Genomic DNA, 23,591 nt, shown 5'->3' with positions numbered 1-23,591 from the left:
GCTCCCAGACCATTCATAGCCTGTACAGAGATGACTTAGCTTTTAATCTGACATAAGTTGACATAAGTTATTGAGATTGGTGGTATAAGCTCGCTGTACTCACCGGCCGAGTGGGTCGAGTGGTAGTAGAAGGGCTTTTTGGTCATCTCTACAATTCATGCCACGACGATAAGATGAGAGGAAAATAAAATTTATCAAAGAGATACAAAACAGTAAATCACTTTATTGTCATAACAATGTAAGCAAAAATATTATATGACATCAAAAAATTAGATTATGAACAGACATATGAAATATATCGACTTACACATGTAAAATGAAATATTTACAGATGCAACTAAAATATAACTATCTAGGCAGCAGAATGGTACACAAGAAAGCTTTCATAGATCTTGGCTGCTGCCACACAAATGGAACACTTCCAATGCCTTCATTTCATATTGGGAATACACAGCTACAAGGTAAAGAGGTTAGATTGAGTCTAATGAATATTGTATTCATATCACATTTTCAAGGCTATCACAAGGTAAATAATGGAAGATTATGAATACAAAGTTAGGCATACAATCAGACTCTATTGTGTGGAAGGAATGACTTAGGCACATATCTTGGAATCACTGATGTCATCATTGATAGGAACTAAGAAATGATTTGTTCGATGTTCACATTTAGAGTGATAGCCCAAAATAATATTCATGGCATGGTTCTAAGACTCTGACCTTGCACCTAATTAGTCCAGTCAATGTTTCATAGAAACAAGGTCATGTTCACAATAAAGAAATGTTGTATCCTCAGTTCCCGCTAAAGACAACAACAGCAGCCCTTCAGCTGCCTTTAGATTCTCCAAGAAATACAAACCATAGTGGCTTTCTTGTATTCTTTAATGCAAGATTCAGAGCTTGCTCACCATGGCATGAAAAATAACTACTGAATTCTCTCCTTTACTTGTACTGTATTTTCCAAACACTGACAAGTTCTTTTACTTCCTTTAATATGTTAAAATTGCTGTTCATTTCCTATTAACACTTTGTTCTGCTTGCACATTATGAAGCTCTAACTTCCTCAAATAAGCTTTTTGAAGTCTTGAAAAGAATATTTACAAAAGGACCAATGAACAGATGAGATGAAATTATGAGTGAAATAATACAAGGATTAGAATTAGTATTAGTATAAAAAGAAAACGCTTCATATACAGAAGAACAAAGCTAATTGCTCTCCAAGAATTTCATACTCTACATTCATTTTCAATTCCAGTACCGGGACTTGTTTCACAGTAATAAGTCCACTGATTTGTGCTATTAATATGAGAAACCTGGAAAACCAAATTTTATTTAGGAATACTTAAATAACAATAGATTTTGTACTACAATAATTTGAAAGGTGCCTTAAGAAATTTAAAAAAATCTGAATCTGAAAGGTTGCAAAAGAATGTGAAATAAATATATAATACTGCATTTCAGCATTAACAGTATTAACATGATTCTGAAATGATAGGTGAAATTGAAAGAAACAAAACTGTGTTAAAGTACTGGACTGTAAAACTCAATGCAACTGTATAATTACATGTAGTATAAAATACTTATAAACTGCAGTCCCAATGTGGGCTTTGCATAGTTACAATGGTAAAATATGTGTGGATGTAAACATGATACAGAACAAATACCCTGGAACTTATTTCTCAGTGACACAATAGAGGTATATTGGAAATGGTTACTGAAATATATTTACAAAATGTAGGTTTTGACAACATAATCAACTTAAGATTCATTCTGTAGCACTCTTCCCTGTAATTGCCATTGTATACTTCCTCTGCAACACACCTCACTTGATCAAAAAGCAAGGCTGCATTTTCTTTCAATGTGTATTCTATGGAATACTGTGCGAGCGAGACATCTGTTGAAGATTTACGAGTAAATAGTTTTTTCAATCCATTCTTCCATGCTGAATGTAGCAGAATTGGTGTTGTCAGGATCTCTTTCTTTGAACATATCTGAAAGGAAAGAAAGCAGAAACACTGAAATATAAAACAATGATTATATATGATTTGTTCCTGTTGACGAAATACTTATTTTTTCAACTCCATCTTCTCACATTTGTGTAAGCTCAGTTTAGAACAAAAGCAAATTGTTTCAATTATTGATAGTTTACTACTTCAGCAACAAAAAGAATAGGGGTGAAGATGTGAAGGTCCAAAGTCTGAGACTTTTTAAGTAGACCCTAACTACATGTTCATCATCACTAATCGATTTACACATTTCTGAGCTTCATAGTCGCAATGGTTTTGTCTCCGTCACATCTCTGCTGTAGCATCGCCATCCCGGATAATCCTCGGCTTTCCTCAGAGAACAAGGGAAAGATAAACCAGTGATAGTCTTCACTTGTCCCAGCCATCTAGTTGCAGTCCTTTCCTGTGGTCTACTTTTCTCAACCTTCCCTTCTAAGATCAACTTCTCTAGATTTTTGCAGGTCATCTTGCAATGTGTTCAAAGAACTGAAGTATTTTCATTGATACAAAGAAAAAGGCATTTTAAAATCTTTGGCTCCTGAAGTACGGATGCACTGGTTCTCTTGCAGTCAAAGACACATGTAGCATTCTATGTCAATACCACATTTCAAAGACATTGAATGTTTTCTGTCACAAGCTTTCAAGGTCCAGATCTCACAGCCATATTTGCAATTACCCTGTTCTTCCAAGTCTTAGTAATTTCACCATAGCAACTAGTCTCAGCAAAATTCCTCTTTTTATCGCTTTCTTGGAACTTCCTACATCACCAATTGCTGACCCAAGGTATTGGCATTCTCGTGAAAATTATTAAGTTAGATTTTATTATTTGAGCCAAACTGATCTTCTATGCAAGTAATTTGTTAATATATTTAAATGTCAGAGTACCTTCCTTTCTTGTTAATATTATTTGCAGGTAGCTTCATTTGGTGCATTAATGTTTTTCCATCGAGTTAAAATTTTGCCTTTCAACCGTGCTCTTGCCCAGTTGTTCACTTTAACTGTCCTATCTTGTAGTGGTTCGTATTCTTGTACCTTCGGTCATTTGAATATTATTGGTTGCTCATTGCGTGTGCTGTAGCATTTGACATGACATCATTCTATCATCATCAACTTGATAATTCCTTCCTTACTGATCTTCACATTTAAAAAAAAATTTTTTTTTCAAAACCAGGTTTTTATTGTAATTCCTGTAGTCAATTACATTTATTTTGCTTTTTCATTTTACTGAAACCTCTGTCTAATCTTTGATACCTTAGTTCATCACTAGCCACACCTACTGGTTCTGCTATTTAAGCATAAGTTCTAACACTCCTTCGTTACCTCAAGTCTCCACTCGCCACATCATCTCGCACTCCACTGCAGGTGAGCCGACTACATGCTCTGTCATGTGGCCTTGATGCCACATCTCTGCAACTAATATTTGTCTTTGTGACTAGCTCATGGAGACAAGAAACAATAACCCCAACATTTAAGGATGGTTACTTGATCTGCCCACAATTTTATTAGTCCACCTGGGGCAGCTAAACTATTTTATTTAACCTTCTCAAATCTGTGACAAAGGACACATTATGCCTTTCTCTGTCCCAGCTCACAAGGTCATGGACTTTCACATCTCATCCATACTTAAGAATTGTTGATTCAGCATTAAGGTGCTCAACAGTAAGAAGCTAAATACTATTGGTTTAACTAGTTTCAAGTTTCTAATAAACTTTTAATTTCAGATGAACTGATTTTCTTTAACATCTCATGCCCCTCTCATAAGCTAGTATGACTGGACTAACTATATCAAATTTTGTTTACCTACTTGTGTCATCTGTAAAAATAATTTTTAAGATACACTTCAAGTAAATTTAAGGTTTAGCGAGTTTCTTGCATTTTTTACTGTTTCAACTTTTTGCTTAGTCCATTTATTTATTCAATTAATTTATTTCTGAATATTTGTTCTGTCAATTAACTTGCCCTTTGCATTACATAACTACCCTCCCCATCCCACCCCCTTTTAAAAATATGTTTTCATCTTGTTAACGATATTAAATATTTATACATTTGTTAATCAATTTGCTATTCTTAGAAGTGAAGCTTCCACGATGTGAAGAATTATTTAATTTAATTTCCAGGTTGAACCGTGTTGTACTTGTACGCATGTCACGTACAGTTTGCTGACGTTTCGAATACATTGCAGTATTCTTTGTCAAGGCGACTGAAATACCCCTACTCGATCCGAGGTAATCAGTCTCCCAGGCAGAAATTACACTACTAGAGTGGCCTTGATCTTGGCCTTTTATATCCTAGCCTTTCTGGCTGACGTAAGCCCTGGCTGTCTCGCGAGAATTCTGGAAAGTATGCCTCACAGCCAGGCAGTGGGGACTTGCCCGCGCTGTTATGTAATGGGGTTGCGGCCCGTGTGTTTATGTTGTGGTCTGTATGTCTTAAACTATGAATGATAGGCATCCAAGAATTACTGATTTTATATCCTTCTTCTAAATTTATGTTGTTCGGATGTTTCTTGATTTCGATAGCCTCGCGGATTTTCCTTTCCAGATTCCAAGGGATAGCTGCTAGGATCTTGGTCTTGTCAAATGATATTCCGTGTCTAGTTTCGTAGGAATGCTTGGCTACTGCTGAAATATCTGTGTTTTGGTTCTTGGTGCGACGGATATGTTCTTTTAGGCGGGTGGAGATCAGACGTTTTGTCTCACCTACATAACAAGCTCCGCAGCTACATTCAATGTGATACACTCCAGGGGCCTGTAATTCTATTGTGTCTTTTACTGGTGGTAGATAATAGGCTAGCTTACGGTGAGGTTTATAGATAGTTTTTATGTTGTATTTGTCCAGTATCTTGCCGATCCTGGCTGTAGTGTTTTTAATGTATGGCAGTATCGCTGTTTTCTGGCGGGTCAGTTCTTCTTTCCCGTTGTTTTCTCCTGCGGTGGCCTTTTATTTGTTCTCTTCTGATTTTTTAAGGACTCATCGGATGTTATTGAGTGAGTAGCCATTTTTCCTAAGGGTTTCCGTGAGGTGTTCTTTCTCTTCCTCGAGGTGCTCTGCTTCAGATATCGCTATGGCCCTGTTCACTAGTGATGTTCGGACAGCCTGCTTTTGTGATGGGTGATGATGAGACGAGGCATGTAGGTACCTGTTTGTGTGAGTGGGTTTCCTGTATACTGCGCGACTCAGCGTCCTATTGGGGTTGCGTATTACTAGCACATCCAGGAACGGTAGTTTTCCGTCTACTTCTATTTCCATGGTGAACTGCATATTTACATGTATGGAGTTGAGATGGTCAAGAAATAGCTGTAGGTTATTGCTCCCATGAGGCCAGATTACAAAAGTGTCATCCACAAAGTGGAGAAAACATTTCGGTTTCACATGTAAATATTCAGTTCACCATGGAAATAGAAGTAGACGGAAAACTACCGTTCCTGGATGTGCTAGTAATACGCAACCCCAATGGGACGCTGAGTCGCGCAGTATACAGGAAACCCACTCACACAAACAGGTACCTACACGCCTCGTCTCATCACCCATCACAAAAGCAGGCTGTCCTAACATCACTAGTGAACAGGGCCATAGCGATATCTGACGCAGAGCACCTCGAGGAAGAGAAAGAACACCTCACGGAAACCCTTAGGAAAAATGGCTACTCGCTCAATAACATCCAACGAGTCCTTAAAAAATCAGAAGAGAACAAAGAAAAGGCCGCCGCAGGAGAAAACAAAGGGAAAGAAGAACTGACCCGCCAGAATACAGCGATACTGCCATACATTAAAAACACTACAGACAGGATCGGCAAGATACTGGACAAATACAACATAAAAACTATCTATAAACCTCACCGTAAGCTAGCCCGTTATCTACCACCAGTAAAAGACACAATAGAATTACAGGCCCCTGGAGTGTATCACAATGAATGTAGCTGCGGAGCTTGTTATGTAGGCGAGACAAAACGTCTGATCTCCACCCGCCTAAAAGAACATATCCGTCACACCAAGAACCAAAACACAGATATTTCAGCAGTAGCCAAGCATTCCTACGAAACTAGGCACGGAATATCATTTGACAAGACCAAGATCCTAGCAGCTATCCCTTGGAATCTGGAAAGGAAAATCCGCGAGGCTATCAAAATCAAGAAACATCCGAACAACATAAATTTAAAATCAGTAATTCTTGGATGCCTATCATTCATAGTTTAAGACATACAGACCACAACATAAACACACGGGCCGCAACCCCATTACATAACAGCGCGGGCAAGTCCCCACTACCTGGCTGTGAGGCATACTTTCCAGAATTCTCGCGAGACAGCCAGGGCTTACGTCAGCCAGAAAGGCTAAGATATAAAAGGCCAAGATCAAGGCCACTCTAGTAGTGTAATTTCTGCCTGGGAGACTGATTACCTCGGATCAAGTAGGGGTATTTCAGTCGCCTTGACAAAGAATACTGCAATGTATTCGAAACGTCGGCAAACTGTATGTGATGTGCGTACAAGTACAACATGGTTCAACCCGGAAATTAAATTAAATAATTTGCTATTCTGAAATTAAATTGTTAACAGAATGATCTGTTTTCTTTCCTCAGAATCCATCACCTGGTTTGCTTATACCTTACCATCCCTAACCAATCTTCCAAAATAATTGTTCCTATCCTTGGACTCAATTTACATCTTTGGGACTGGCTCACGTAGACCTGAAACCATGACACCAACATTTATGGATGGCTACCTGATCTGCCTACAATTTTATTAGTCCACCTGGAGCAGCTATTCTATTCTACTAATGCAGTAGTGCATTATATCCAGTTCTTTCAAATGGTTTCTGAGTTCGACCTGTGCTGCTCTAACAATCAATCACAATGAGTTTGGACTTGCTGACCTCGACCTCCAGTCCATATTCAAGACTCTCATTCTTCACTCACACTAGCATTTCTGAAAGCTGTTTCTAACTGCTGGCAGGCAGAGTGGTGTCACCAGCTAACTGCAAGTTGATAATTTTTCTTCAACCAATAAAACTGTGATGCCTCCAACCCAATCATCAAGTGCCTTCCTTTTGATATACTCACTGTAGATGTTGTATAGTTGAGGTCTGATGCCAAGAGACACGCTGAAGTATTCTGAGATCTCACCATCTACTTTTACAGCTCCAGTGTTGTAATTGTACAAACCTCTCACCAGTGATATAGAGGAGAGACACCAAATTCATCTAACACATGCCACAACTTTCCCAAGCAATGCAGGTGAAGGTCTTTTCTGTAGTCAAGGAAGCAGATGGAGATAGACACACAAAACTCTCAAGCTTTTTTTATTATTTGCCCAAGGTTGAGAATCTACTCACATGTTCCTTTACCCATGACAAAGCTGACTTGTTTCATAGATAGACTGTATGTAAGATTTTAGGCACGATTTACAATTTACAAGAGGATTTTACAGGCATGTGGCACAAATGGAATAGTGCAATAGGTAGAGCAGTTACTGATGAAGGCAGTGGAATGAAAACATATTATGCTGTCCAGTCTATTAGATATTCTCCATTGCTCCATATTCTATTACACAATGAATAAGAAATGTCTACGCCATCCTCCCCTATCTCTTTAATAATTTCTCATGTGATACCCAGGGCTTTACTGTCCTTTAGATGTTTAATGGTATTCTGTATTTCACCGCACCAAATTGCAGGTTCCATTTCAAGGTGCTCTATTGCTCTTCCACCTGAGACACTGTCATTACCTTATGAATATAACATTTTACAATATTGTTTCCACCTGTTAATGGGTGCTTTCTTGTCTGCAATGAGGATGCCAGTTTCATCCTCTACCGACCAAGTGTGGGACTTAAACTTCCAAGTGATGCTGGAGACTTTCTTGAATAGTTCTTTAGTTTTGTTGGAGTTTTGATGTTGCTCTTTCCCATCACATACTTTTTCCTTTTTAAGAAACTGTGTCCTATCCGTCCTGCAATTTTGCTGTATCTCCGAACAGAAGAGCCCGTATTTTTGTTCTAGAGTAATTTAGATGCCATTGGTCTTTAGAGTGCTCCCCTCTTCAACCAGCTGCAGTGTCGTGTGCAATTACTGAGGTGTTTTTGCTGTTGGCAACAACTTTGCAGACTCTATCCTAGATGAGGAAACCATTTTTTAAAATTCTATCCCAAGTATTGGATACTTATTCAAACTCATCTGAACTAAATTCCTGGAGTTTTGTTCTTATTTATTCTCCAATCTCTTTAAGGAATTTCAGATTCTTAAGTCCTACCTGCTGCTCCTTTTGATGATTTGGAGTCTAATATGCCTTTTCATGACTAACATGTTATGGTCGACACTACAGTTTGCACCAGGAAAGTCTTGGAATCTAGGACAGAAAATCTCCAACGTCATCTGACTAGTAAGAAATCAATCTGGTTTTTGACTCTGTTACCAGGCAAAATCCACGTATAGCGTCGCTTTGCATGATACTTTAAGATAGTGTTGCAGATAGTCATATCATTGTCAGCACAGAATTCCAAACAGTGTATTCCTCATTCACTTCTCTCACTTAAGCCATATGATCCAAACAAAGATCTCAAATGATTATCCTCAGCAATATCCCCAATCTTAGCATTTAAGTCTCCCTGAATTATTAGTGCTTCTCCATTTGGTATTTTGTTGATGGCACGTTCTAGCAGTTCACAGAACACTTTGATTTCCTCATCAGCTGCTGTGACAGTAGGGCTGAACATCTGAATAGCGTTAATCTTGCAGAGAAAAGCATTCGTCTATGGACATGATTCTGTCATTGATGGGTTCATATCTCAGGCCAGCAATGTTCAAACTTTGGGGACCACTATGGCAACACCAACACCATTCCTACTCTGATTCTTGCATCCTGAAAAGTACAGTGTTGTTCTTGTAGGTCATAAAATAGCTACATCCCTTCCAGTGTGTTTTGCCGTGTCCAAGAAGATCCACTTCGTGTATACCCATTTCTTTCTGTGAGCTTACCTGGTTGCGAAAGACCACGACCAGTCCATGATGCAACTTTTTTTAATAATGCGCAAGGATAATTTGCTAACTGATACAGGGGCTTCTTTCAGCCCCATTCCCACTGAAGAACTATATGGCAGACTTGAAACTCCGAAACACTTAAAGTGAGCAAAACCATAATGGGATTGTCAAGGGAAACATATTAGCTTCCTGTTGTATTCCACTGATTTAAATAGGATACAAAAATAAAGCACTTCTCCATAGATGTAATGTATTAGGTGATCAATATTAATGGTGCACAAAGGTGTCCAAGATCCTTAAGTTGTTAAAACATTCCTATCATTGTGTAGTTGTCTGGAATATAAAGTAAAATGTACTAAGTGACTACCATGCTTCCTAACATCACTTCCGTATCAACCTGAACATTGCCAAGGAATTGTAAAGGAATACTAAATTTGTTTAACAAACAACAGTCACTCAAGAAAGATACATATGGAAAGTTAACCTTCCTAAATGTTATTATGATCAAGAATGTTTAATACACAAAAAGGGACCCAAAAACTATATACACTTCAAGATTTTGCAAATGAGGACCACACTCACAGGTAAAAAATAATTTTAAAAATTAGATATAACATAATAAATGCATATATCCTAAGAAGTACTTACATTCACCATGAGACCAAATTCAGACCCACCAAAGTATATGTTAGTAAACAAGAAATAGTTCTTTTTCAGTGGAGTACTTAAGTTGCTATACTCTTTTCAAAGATGCTAACAATAGCTTTTTTTTTGCTATTGGCTTTACGTCACACCAGCACAGATAGGTCTTATGGCGACGATGGGAGAGGAAAGGGCTTGGTCTTAAGGTACAGTCCCAGCATTTGCCTAGTGTGAAAATGGGAAACCACTGAAAACCATCTTCAGGGCTGCTGACAGTAGGGTTTGAACCCACTATCTCCCGAATACTAGATACTGGCCACACTTAAGCGACTGCAGCCATTGAGTTTGGAGTAATATCTTCTTATACCTGTTAAAAATTCCCTCCTCTTTTCATTATAGTAATAAAGAAAATCCATGTGAGTTTCTTATTGAAGACAAGTGTTTGAAGATTCAGAATATCAACCAAGCAGTCAGAATGCATTGTCAGAACAAGAAGAAAATGAGGGGCGAGGGGGTAAGATGCAAAGGAATTGGCTATATGTGTGGTAAAACATCTTAAAGCACATACCAAGGATCATCAACGGATTATTTTGTATTCCAAATTATTGTGGAGGATCAAAGTGAGATATAAAAAATGGCTGTAACTTCAGTTACTGAATATAAATTTTCTTGAATACAGACATTAATCATATCTTCCAAATAATTCTGAGTTCAGTTTAATTGAAGAGAAAGCACACATGGAGAATGAAATTTCTTTATTTGGTAATGGATTGGTTATAGCAGAAACTACTAAAACAAAACTATTTCAAGCGAATATGATAAAACACGAAGAATTATTTTGTCTATTCAATCCACTTGAAAATTGTTCAACAAAACGAAAAGGTACTGCCGATGGAAAAACTATAGCCTAAACTGGCCAAAAATGAAATGGTTGTGAACTGAGAGCGGGACACTATTTATCATCGAATTTAAAGAAATACACAACTCTTGACAGATTTCCATTCAATGACTGCCTAGAAAAGTCAGGGTTGTCCACTGAGTTCTTTTGCAGTTGAGCAAGAGAAACCATATACAATGAGAAGGCCAGTATCAGAACAGAAAATGAAGGATATTAATGACTTCATCGCCTTTTATTTCTCCAAGTCACCAGGCTTTCTTGCAAAACTTGCCTGTGATTGTAAATAGCTGATAAGGGAAAGACATCATGCCAAGTCTTCACTGAAGAAGAAGATTATGAGCTAACTTATAACATGCAACGTGTTAAGTATACAAGAAGTAAGGGAAGGTTATACCAAAAACATGAGGAGTGTATAGGAAGTGTATCTGCTATAATACCATACATATGTGAATGTCCTACTATTGTCAAAAAGGACAACAGTCAATGTTTACCATTTTGCTTTAAGTTGCATGCATGATGAGTGTCCGTAAACCCATATGTATTTGCGGCACACAGGCGACCATCAGACAAACAACTATGTCACTGTTGTCTGTGTCTAAGCCACACAGCAAGTGTTTGTGAATATCAAGTTACAAACAATTCATGTGCTTCTCTTCATTTTACTACTCTGACCTACGTCCAGATGTGTTGCGTTTTTCACAACAGGCCACTTGCCCTTGTGAACAGAATAACTCGCAGCATACAGAAGTACGCACTGTACTGTGTCGTGTTCTTAACTGTTGTATTACCTTACATAAAGTACTGTGTTTTACACCATACCTTCACAATACCTACCATATGTCTGAAAAATAAAAATGATTTTCATGTATGCCTTGCAAATATCATTCTCTGCTATCCCATTATGATCACCATACAACATTTCCTTCCACCCTGTGTACTTTAGTTTGTTATTGGACTTGAAGTCAAAGAAATAATCATAATGAAATGGAAGTGGCGTATGGCTTTTAGTGCTGGGAGTACCTGAGGACATGTTCGGCTCGCCAGGTGCAGGTCTTTTGATTTGACTCCTGTAGGTGACCTGCGTGTCGTGATGAGGATGAAATGATGATGACGATACATATACCCAGCTCCTGTGCCAGTGAAATTAACCAATGATGGTTAAAATTCCTAACACTGCCGGGAATCGAACCCGGGACCCCTGTGACCCTAGGCCAGTATGCTAATCATTTAGCCATGGAGCCGGACATAATAATAATAATAATAATAATAATAATAATAATAATAATAATAATTAATTTCTTTGACTTCAAGTCTGGACTCAAGTACGAAAAATGTTTCATTTTCAATACGGAGCCATTGTATGTCCATTTAATTGTAATGTTCCCTAATTAATAAATAAGAATATAACTTTAAATTATTTTTTAATTATTAAAAAGAGTGCTGGTTAAATGTGTATGTGACTATCTCATAAATATATGCAGGTTAAGTAAACTATTTCATTTTCATTTTCACAAATATCACACTTTCTCACTATAATTTGTTCTGGACTTGTATCACTACTTCTCTGTATCCCTCAAATATAATCTTTCAATACATGATATTAAGAATTATGTAGGAATCCTGCCTTCATTTTACAGTATAAGGGCCTGCTGATATTAATGAAAACTCTCGGAATTCTTTAGAGTGTAGGTAGTCTGACGGCTATGATACAAGACAGAAACATTCTCATAATCACAGTTACTGAATAAATTGCTATATATATTTAGGTTAATACAAATGGGTACTTGCACTTTTAAGAAAGACAGCTAATTATTCTCAACACTTTAAAACAACTATTTTGATTTTCTCTTCAGATTTTGAATGAATTACTGCACTTGATTACAATTTTTTTTTTTTTTTTTTTTTTTTTTTTAAATCTTTGTCTTATCTAACAAGTGACTGCATTGTAGCATTTTGTAATTTTACTTGCAGTTTTATTTTTAAATCACACGCAGACATCAAAGGCAAGCTTGTAGTTCTTTGTGATCTAATAGTATGATCATAGCAATGGGACCTCTACTTTTATGTTAAAAAGAAACCACCAAAAAATGCGTTTTCTCTTTTCAAAAGTTTCACATGCTTTGATTGGTATTTGAACCATGGCTGTCTTGATGAGAACTATTCTTTCTGCTATCATGCTCCTCGAAATAACAATACTATCACGTACCATCAAATAACCATAACAGTATATGTCAATATTTTGGTTAATTCCATTTTCATTATACTAACTTCATATGAAGGAACTCACCAATCATTGCTTTTAACTTGACGGCACACATCATGAAGTCATCAAAGCTGATCATTCCATTCTTGGTCCCATACCGGTGAACAAGGATATTTAAAATGTGATTGTTCAGTCTATAACCAGCAGAATTCAAGGCTTGGCGCAATTCAAACGCACTTAAGAATCCTGAACCATCCTTGTCGTACATCTTGAAAACAGCCTGAAACAAAGGAAAATAAACATTTAATTAAACAACACTTTAGTCACCCACAGAGACAATGTCCTCAAATCCATGAAAAAAATTCATCATTCAGCTTTCTTCATTTTGAGTCCTTGCAAAGAATACTGACTAGCTGAAATTGCAAACAGTTATTTGCTTTGGAAATGTTAATGTTCTGATTAATTTCATGAAAAGAACATTGTGGCAACATAGATTCAGAGTTCACGAGACTTAATCGTAAGGACAGAACTGATAAAATAGATGGCAGTGTATGAAGATACGGAGTTTATCCTTTAATGTTTTCTTTTCTACAATATTTCTCCCTCTTCCCAAGCTGACCTGTCATTGTGTTTATTCTATTAAGTGTTCCTTTCAATGTGACTGTCTTTCTGTATATGACTTGACTTACACTTGTCCATTCCTTTGTATCACTTAAAAGTAATTAAATTTTTCTTGACTGTAGGGAAAGAATTTGACCATGATATTTTAATTTTATCTGTGCCTGCAGAGGATCTGGAGAAATTGCTGAATGGTATGTACAAAGTGTTGGGGAAGGAGTATAAGAAGAAAATCTACACACATTATAAAAATCAAGCCCTGGTAGGTGCTGTCTCTATTTGTATGAGATAATCTTGAAAACCATGGCACTAATTTTGATGCTGTTTTCACTTCTATATAGAGCATTTATTGAGACAGGTTTGCACCTATGAACATTAAGCTTTGACAAAAGGGAACAGAGTAGTGGTGATTTTAGTAGGGGGGGAAAAATACCATCTGAGCACTTTTTTACCTTATGCTGCCTGAACTATTAACAACAGACCCCCAAGTATGTGCAGAATAAATTTTTGAGCATAATAAGCTGTATAAAAAAAGTCTATGACAGTAGCCTATATACCTATCTGTAAAAGATAGCTCTCAATAAGCATTTTATGTTATAGTTTGCAGTAAAAATTACCACTTACAGAATGCAATTTGTATGTCTGGTTTAGGAGTTATGGAGTTTGGGAGCTACATGAATTCATATCACCATTTTGTTGTCAAATGGCACACTAAAATCATGTAAATTTGATTTGCTGTAGACATGTATACCACACTTTTTTTTTGTATGCTAATTTTACTATTTAACTTTCATTCTATACTAGGCTGAAGATGTCCCCGAGAGCGATGAAACATGTACCTATAACTTTGCTTTAAGAATAAAAACTTTTGCAAGTATTGTAAAGGTGGAAATTTTAATAATGTTAATATCTTTAAACTATTCTAGATTAACATTGTGAAAGCTTGGCAAAATTGGATGAATCACGCTACAGACTCTCCTTGTTAGTGTAAGTGAAGGTTTGAGAAAGTCTGTGTCAATGTAGTGTCTGTAGTGGTGTGTAATATTTGTAATTAACAAGAGTTAAGATTGGCATGGTCTTAAAAAGTAGCCAAGAACAGAGTTGAATGAAGTCACTTGATCTACAAGATGGTCGGAAGTCACAATCGACTGAAGAAAGAGAGAGTTGGAAAGTGTGTGACTATTCAGGCATTTGCCTGGAGCTGAAGTCGGAAACCATGGAAAGAGACTTCCTATGCATGGGAATACCTATAAAGTGATCAACTTCCAGGACCATCTGAGTATATCATCATTAGCATCATACCCAGATGTGCAGGTCTGTCATAGTTAAAATGGAACACCTGATTATCTGTAATTGAATCCACCTTCCAACCTCACCTGATAATTCAGCTTGTTCTTCATTAAGGCTACTAGAACAGTGATTGATTGATTGATTGATTGATTGATTGATTGATTGATTGAACATGCAATTAAATTGTGACCTCAGTTCCATACGGAACATTATGAAATTCTTTTCTTTAAATGATTGAACATGCCTCGATAAAAGTTAAATGTTTCACATAGTCTTGCTCATTACCAGTCGGTATCAAAGGCCTTTTCAAGGTCATTGAACACTAAGAAAGAGGTGTCATTTGTTCGCTGCACTTCTCCTGCAGTTGTCTTGTACAATCATGTCAATTGTATTGCGAGAGGCACAAAAACCACACCAAGATTCAGGTAGTGACTTGACTTTGACTTAATTCCTGTTGTTCCTTGTGGAACATAGGGCATCAACAAAGCATCTCCATCTGATCCTGTTGCCAGCCAACCTCTTATTCAGGTAGTATCCTCACAGAAACAACCTGAAGTCAATTCAATTAAATGCCACAGATACGGTGAGCACCTTTCTTGAAGATTGTAACTATGATGGAGTTTTTCATGGCAGAAGGAAACACACTTGGATTCCCAAATTAGGAGTCACATAGAGAGCCTGGCTTTTAGAGGTGAACCTCCACTTTGAAGGAGTTCAAGAGGAATATTATCTGATCCTAGAACCTTCCCTGTTTTCATTCTGCTGAGAGCTTTGATAAACTTTTGGAAGGACGGAGGAATGTCCATCCAGGTTTGGGGGGTATGTTGAGGAACATATTGAAGAAATTCTTCATCATCAGCAGCAGAGCTACAGTTCAAATGCCACGAAATGCTATGTGGATGATTGAGGTGTTTTGGATGTCCCAAACATTTTGTTGGCCAGATCCAAGCTCTCCATGATGGCATGGTTGGTCAGGTACTGTATCAGAATGATATCTCAGAAGAATTTGCAATTGCAAATGGGCTCAAGCAAGGATGTGTACTTGCACCTACACTTTTTACCCTGTACCTAGCTACCACCTCTATGAGACAACACCTGCAAACAACAGAAGTATGGAAATTAAATATTGGTATGAAGGGGGAGGCTTTTCAACCAGGCCAGACTTAGCTCTAGAAGATTAACCTGTTCCACCCGGGTTACAGAATTGCAATATGCAGATGACAATGCTTCTCCAGCCCACACACCTGAAGAACTTCAACAGTCAGTCATCTGCTCCAATAGAGCATATGTACGTTTTGGCCCGACTGTTAACATTCAGAAAACCAAAGCCTGCTCCATGAACTAGCATCCCAGATTTTCATATCACTATATATGGTACAACTCTGGAAAGGGTAGATCACTTCTCATACCTTGGGAGTATTCTTTCAATGCACTGTTCCTCTGAGAAGGATATGGAGAATAGAATACAGGCTGTCCATGTGGCTTTTGGACGTCTATCGCATCGGGTACTCCAGAACAAAAATTGAAGGATTAAAACAAAAATAATAGTGTACCAAGCTTTTGTTATCTCTACGTTATGCTATGGGTGTGAAACCTGGATATTATACTACCAGGGCATCAAGAAACAGGAAAGCTTTTAACAACAAAATATTAGGTCCATTATGAACATTAAATAGGATAACTAATGTTGCGGTTCTCAACAAAAGCACAGCTAAGCAGTACAAAAGCCAGCATCATTGGTAATCATATCCATCGTATGAGTGACAGCAGACTCATTTGGAAAATCCTGTATAGTGAACTCTGCACTGGCTCCTCTGAAGTGATATAAAGATCAACTTTAAAAGACCATGAGAAGAGTAGATATAAACCAAAATAACATCTCAGCTGCAGTTGCACTGTTTGAGCAAGAACATTGAAGAAAGAAAGAGGAAACTCACCAGAGAAAGAAACTACATCAAACACTACCATCACACCTTCCCCCCCCCCCTCTTTCCATTGGATGCAACATGTGCGGCCGCATGTTTTATGCAAGAATTGGTCTGATAAGCCATCGAGTAGACCAATGAATTACAGAACTGCAGGCAAGAATCTTAAACTCTGATATAAGTATCAGCCAGTTGCGGCTAGTCAGTACAGCATCTACATGACACGCTCTTGAGTTTATAGCATTTGCTGCTATTTCTTAGTAAGGCATATTGGAGCAAATAGTAAGAAAATTGTCAGATGTGTCAAGTTTGAGTCTGATAGAAGTTAAGTATTTTCAAAGTAACAGGAAATCAAACTGGTGAAAGTTCATCCCAAACACTGCTTTCTGATTACGAGGATTAGGGCAAAAATTATGGCAACTATTTTTTTCTTGTAGATATGTGAACGGAACAGAAACGTATATGTGTCGTGTGGAAGTTCTGCAGACATTGTGTGTATGCAGAACGATGGCTCTGTGATAGCTGGTAGTAGTGCAGCGAGGGCTGTGAAATCAGTCAGTTGGCGAGTGTCGTGCAAGATGGCGGTAACCCATGTTGAGCAGCACGCTTACATCAAAGCCGTTCTCCAAGGGAGAAATGTGATGGAGTGTCGCAGTGAATTAGTGGAAGCCCATGGGAATAATGCCCTACCATACCGTACAGTAGCACAGTGGGTAGGAAAGTTTCAGCAAGGACGTGTGTAAACCAGTGATGACCAACGTTTGGGACGATCTGTCAGTGTGCGGACAGACGTGGCACGTGCCGTCATCAAGCAGCTCCTGGATGAAGACAGACGATGGACACTACTGGAGTTAGAGAGGGTACGTGGCATCGAGAAACGCATCATTCACAGGATATTGCATAATGAGCTGCAACTGCGCAAAATCGCAATGCGGTGGGTACCACATGCACTAACAGAAATTTAAGGTGGGTGCACTATGCAATATGCTCTGACCACCTTACACGCTGGCAATTCTTGTCACAAATAATCACCATCGATGAATTTTGGGCCAAGGGCATACAAACCAAAACTGAAACGTCAGTCTGCGGAGTGGCGACATACTGGATCACCAAGAAGATAGAAGGTCCGTCAGAATCCTTCCCCAGTCAAATTTATGGTGATCGTCGCATATGACGTCAGGGGTGTCATTGCCATTTTGTTCCACATGGCAGAACAGTGACCGCACAGTACTACAGGGACTTCCTGGTGCGACAGATATGATGTGGCGTTCAGGAGAAACGTCTGGATCTTATGGACAGTGCAATAATCCTGCACGACAATGCAAAACCACATAAAGCAGAGTGTGTAGGGCAGCTACTGCGACGATGGGGATGGGAAGAATTAGAGCCCCCACCGTACTCTCCCGACTTTTCGCCCTGTGACTTTGATCTCATTCGAAAGATTAAGGAACCACTACATGGTAGGCGGTTTGCAACAGGAGAGGACATTGCTAATGCTATGCGCCAACAGGTGACCGGATTCACACATGGTGCGGCAAATGCTGAGGCAGATGGTATTCAGCCCCTCCTAGTTGGCAGCGTGTGGTGTCAGTAGCAGGGGACCACTTTGAGGATCTTTAGGCCCAGGTTTGTCATGTCAACTTTATGTGTACTGTGTTGTCATTCTTTTGCAACGGGAAGGCCATACTGCCCTGTATACTACCGTAATAAATTAGTGTGTTAGGATATTTCAGTGCTATTCATTGTCCACACATGTAGTTAACACCTTGTCCTTTTGTCTGTATATGTCCCATTTTCCAACCAGACTGCTATCTTCGAGAAAAAAAATAGTTGCCATGACTTTTGCCCCAACCCTCATATGTAGGGATTGGTTTTAGTTTTCAGCACTAATAGAAATCTCACCGATATTTCTTTCTGTCCTTTTCCTTTTCCTTTGATAAGTTATTTATTGACTGTGTTGTAGGATTTTACAGTATGTCTTTTACATATTCCTCACTGTCCTCATATTTCTTCATTCACTAGGAAAATGCAATATCTTGTAAGTGTGCTTCAATAAACAAAACAGCTGAATATTGATTGCAGCAGATGGGGATGGAAAGGAGAGGTAATTTATCCAGTTTCTTCTATATCTCTCTGAATTGCAGTTTCCAAAGAATGTTCATTCATAATAATAACTTAAGAAAATTGTTTAATGTAATTTTCTTTAATATATACAATTTAAACAATCATGTTTTCATCAGAGTGTTACAAATGACAAGGTTTATTTCTTGAAATCATCCAAACACACTAGTCCATAATGTTAACAGATATTCACAGTTATCATGAAACAGTTCTTATAAAGAAGATGTAAAACATTTATTTCAACTACTTATCCATATATATATATATAGTTAGAATTGAATGTATAATGCTATCTCTACACTCTCGGGTGAGGCGCTTGAATGAGGCATTCACCAAGTGTTTCTGAGCTGAGTGCTATTGTCCATACTCATCTCAACACTCGTGAAACACTTGATCATTGCTGTAAATTCTGACGTGATGGATGTCGAAACTGCTGCTACATCAGCTCTGTGTGCTATTAGTTAATAGAATTATCTAGTAACATATGTTCAGAGGGTCCCAGGTTTGATTCCCCAGTCAGGTGATGGATTTTAATCGCATCTGGTTAACTCCTCTGAATTGGGGACATGATGTTTGTCTCTCTCCACACACTCCTCTCCATATTCACACAACACACCACACAATCACCTACCATAGGAACACGCAATACTAAAATGCATCCGTCCACATAGGATTGGCATCAAGAATGGCATCCAGCCATAAAACAAGCCAAATCCACGTGTGCGACATAGGTCATGCCTATCACCCCACCAAGATGTGGGAAAAGAGGTAGAAAATAAGAACCATCATTCACAACACAAAACACGTTTACACTGTGAATTCAAACAATACATTAGCAAGGGTGAGAATGTGGACGGGAAACTCAGGCTTGCTATTTCCTTCTTTTAAGTCTTATGCCAAATACTGACTCAGAACAGAACACTGCTGAGGTGAGGTGAGGTTAGATGAACTCGCCATCCACACTCTCACACTTGGGTGGAGCTAGCTTAACAGTAATAATTCAACTGCTGACAGCATTTACAGAAATGAATTACTAGAGAGTGTGTGTGTGTCTCTCTCTCTCTCTCTCTCTCTCTCTCTCTCCCCCCATGAATTTCCTTAAATTCTCATGTTCTTGTCAAATACATTCTTTGAAAAAAAAAAAGGCTTTGCATCACCCTTGTAAGTAGCACCAATGTACTGCTATCTTAAATGTTCATGTGCAGACTAGAAAGCAAATTTTTTAGATATTCACATCAGTATGTAGCCGTACCTACTGACAGAATGTCAGGCTCAAATAGTAGGCAGTATATTAAAACTCTGTTAATCCAGATTAATATACTTTGCATAATCTGGACACGAAGGGAAAATTTGAAAAAGAAAAAGTAACCTTGTGGAAATGCAAAAAATGCAACAAATAGTTGGAAATAAACAGTTCCATTCATCATATAGCTCTTTGAGGTCAAAACTGTTTGTCCATTGTTGTCGATACACAGTGCAGTCAATTCTCCATAGGAACAATAATACGTACAAACTAAATGAAAAGAAATATGTCGTTTCATCTCAAACAAGTATTTGTCAGCAATAAAAAGAACATTTTTGCATCCCATTCTCTTCATTGTACAGTATTGTATTGTACTGAATTTAGATGTTATCTATGTGATTGAGTAAGTAAGCCCTTCTCTGAACAGAAATGCAAACACACACATTCCACTATTCAGGAAAAATTAGCAGTAAAATAAAACCTTGAAAAGGGTGAATCCATGACTAATATTTCAGCAGTTCAGAATCACAAGACAAACTATCTCTGATATTTGAAAGAAAAAAAGAGCGAGCTGTTAACATTTGTGTTGAAATAGTGAAGTGAAGCAACAAGCCTGCAGAACAAACACAAGTGGTTTATACAACTACAGTACATTCAACTGGACTGATAGAGCAACTGAAATTGAAACTCTTGCAGAAAGACCAAGAAGACAATTCGGAATAAACATTTCAGCAAATTCAGGCTGGATTTTTTTTTATTTTGAAGACACCATAACATAGTGATTAAATTTTCTTTTAGGCCTATGCTCTTTAAAATATACCCTAATATAAGTCTGTTTAATTTACTTTCTGCTGTTCTTTTAGGTTACACTACCGGACGACAAATTTTTGCCAGAAGTAGTAAATGCACTGTGAGGTAGAGACTGCTGTGCTGACTTCAGATCTGGTCTAACTTTTGTCCTATCAAGCATAGTTTATTTATTCATAACATCCTCTTTGTTTATTTCCATGCGGCTGACTGCAAGAGTTCCCAGCATGGCACTCACAGCACCGGTACAGTATTTCTTATCTTCCCTTCTGTTGACCCACAACTTTCTGTCATAGATAAAGCTTAACTCGTCCTTTTCATCCATGTGGAGTCATCTCCCTCAGGCACAGTCTGTATATTGAATGCTACACATTCATCTGGGATAGTGATGTAAAGATTTTGTAGTTCTGTGTAATTTTCATCAAATTAATAAGGTGAGTGCCTCTGCATCTTATATTAGTGCAATGTAGTTTTTCCTATATCCCTTATTTAATTTGAGAAAATCCCTACATATTTTTACCAAAGTAATTTATAGATAAACACTAGGTAAACAGGTACCAGTACTAATAGAATTTATTCTGTTACAGACTAAATCATTTATCATGCCCAAAATTGTCTAAATCATCCCAACAACTTCTGCTACATGTGTGGTACCTTCACTCCAAAATCAAAACAGTGTACCATCGCTACGCAGCTTCAGAAATTGTACCAAACGGATCCACTTAGTAATCAAGATAAAGGATAGGCACCACATACTGTATGTAAACTTTGTTTGATGGTCTTAGGGGACTGGGTACAAAAGAAGTAGATGTCAATGCTCTTTAACATGCCAATGATATGGTGGAAACCAAAAAAAACCCACAATGATAATTGTTATTTTTGTTGTGTAAATATTAAGGATTTCTCAGCAAAACACGAACATAAAATGATATACCCAAGTATGGAATCTGCAAGCAGGAGACCAGTCTCAAACTGGAAAATGAAATTGAAATTTTCCACGAAATGGAATGCGACTTAGATATTGGTAGTGGAAAATTAGAATGCACTTCTGATACTGCATAAACTCCTGAGATGTCCAGAATGATAGCGATTCAGCCAACATAAATTGAACAATCTCATTACAGTTCTTTCATTCACAAAAGATAAAGCAGAACTTCTAGCTTCCAGGCTCAAGAAGAAATGTCTTGTTGGAGATGGTGTCAGAATCTTCCATTACAGAAAATGAACAAATCCTTTAGAAAAATTACTTTTGTTAGATGGTCCAGTGTTCTTCTGCAACCATGAATCTGGTCTCTTTGAGGAACTAAAACAACAATGTATTTGCATCAGACTGGAGGTGGCTGTTTATTGACTCTTCCTAGAAGTCTGAAGACTGTTCTTTTGCATAATGGCAATTTAAATCCTTCAGTGTCTATACTCACTCTGTTCATTTAAAAGAAAACTGAAAATACAGTACTAGAATCAATTCAATACAATCTTCACCAGTGGCACATCTGTGGAGATCTGAAATTCATTGCCGTCTTGATAGATATGCAGTAGGGATTAACAAAATTCTGCTGCTTCCTTTGCCTATGGGACTGGAAAAATATAAGTGAACATTACGTCAAACAAGAGTGGAAATCTAGCGGCTCTTACAACCCAGGAATAGAAAACTTCCAGCATATCCCAACAGCTGATACAAAAAATGTAATGTTTTCACCTCTCCATATAAGGCTTGACTTAGCAAAAATTATAAAAGTGCTTGGAGGATTCAAAAGGATTCTGGTATCTGAGTGAAACATTTTGCCATATGTCAGCTACTAAACTACAAGGTGTCTTAGTGGTCCCACAAATCAGAGAGCTATTCTGGTATCAACACTTTGAAGAAAATTTTGATGAGACTGAAGTGAAAGCTTTGAAAAGCTTCAGTTGGCTATGTATGAACTTTTTAGGGAAGACAAAGTCTCCTGACTACAGAAGAGGAGTTCAGGAATGACTGGATATACACAAAGGAATGGGTTGCCATATGTCATTTAAACTTCATTTCCTACATTCACATTTAGATTTTTTCCCAGCCAACCTTGGTGATGTCAGTGACAAGATGGGTGATAAGTTTCACAAAGATATTAAGTTGATGGAGAAATACTACCAGAGCTCCTGGAATGATGTCAGATTATTGTTGGATGCTACATTGCAAGGAGTCAGAAAAAGAGCATAAAAGACAATTATCTGCTAAGCACTTCTAATAGTCTTTACTTCTATAAATAAAATTGTCAAAATCTATATGTGAATCATGACTGACTGACTGACTGACTGACTCATCATCGCCGAGCCAAAACTACTGGACATAAAGAAATGAAATTTTGGGGATACATTCATACTAACATGTAGGTGCTCGCTAAGAGAGGATTTTTGGATATTACGTCGCTAAGAGGGTGCAAAGGGGGGTGAATTTTTAAAATGATGATATCTATATCTCAAAAACTTAAAAGTTTACAGACAAAAAAATTGGTATTTGGAATCTCCTTCAAAAATAAAGGCAATTTTTTTTGTTTTGGGAAAATCCCATTATGGCGGGTGAAAAATGGGGAAAAGTTTTTGAACACCTTTTATGAGGAGACTTAAATCTCAAAAACTGAAGATGTTACAGACGTGAAAATTTGGAATCTCCTTTGAAAATAAAGAAACACATATTTTTGTGTTTTCGGATAATCCGATGAATAGGGGGGTGAACAGGAGTGACAAACGAGGTGAATTTTTATAAAGACTATATCTGAAAATTATCTCAGACATGTAACGTATTACAGATTTGAAAACTGGTATTTTGAATTTCCTGTAAAAGTAAAGAAACAAATATTTTTTGGGAAAATCCACTTAAGGGGA

The 23,591-nt window shown here is 37.7% G+C and overlaps 1 protein-coding gene across 7 annotated transcripts in view; it reads right to left on the bottom strand.

Annotated features, from left to right (window-relative positions):
* Positions 1 to 203: 203 nt before the first annotated feature.
* The window catches only part of LOC136877476 (calpain-B), a 653,760-nt gene continuing 630,372 nt past the window's right edge, over positions 204 to 23,591 (bottom strand). For all 7 annotated transcript variants that reach the window (XM_067151546.2, XM_067151550.2, XM_067151547.2 and 4 more), the window contains 2 exons: positions 12,810 to 13,005; positions 204 to 1,990 (listed from right to left, as the gene is read on the bottom strand). In XM_067151546.2, the coding sequence (XP_067007647.2) occupies positions 1,905 to 1,990; positions 12,810 to 13,005 (282 nt within the window). In that variant the 3' untranslated portion in view covers positions 204 to 1,904. The remainder of the gene's footprint in view (positions 1,991 to 12,809; positions 13,006 to 23,591) is intronic.

Source organism: Anabrus simplex, chromosome 7 (genome assembly GCF_040414725.1).
Source record: "Anabrus simplex isolate iqAnaSimp1 chromosome 7, ASM4041472v1, whole genome shotgun sequence".
NCBI lineage: Eukaryota > Metazoa > Arthropoda > Insecta > Orthoptera > Tettigoniidae > Anabrus > Anabrus simplex.
Note: the sequence above shows the minus strand (reverse complement) of the source record. Positions and strands in the feature narration are given on the sequence as shown.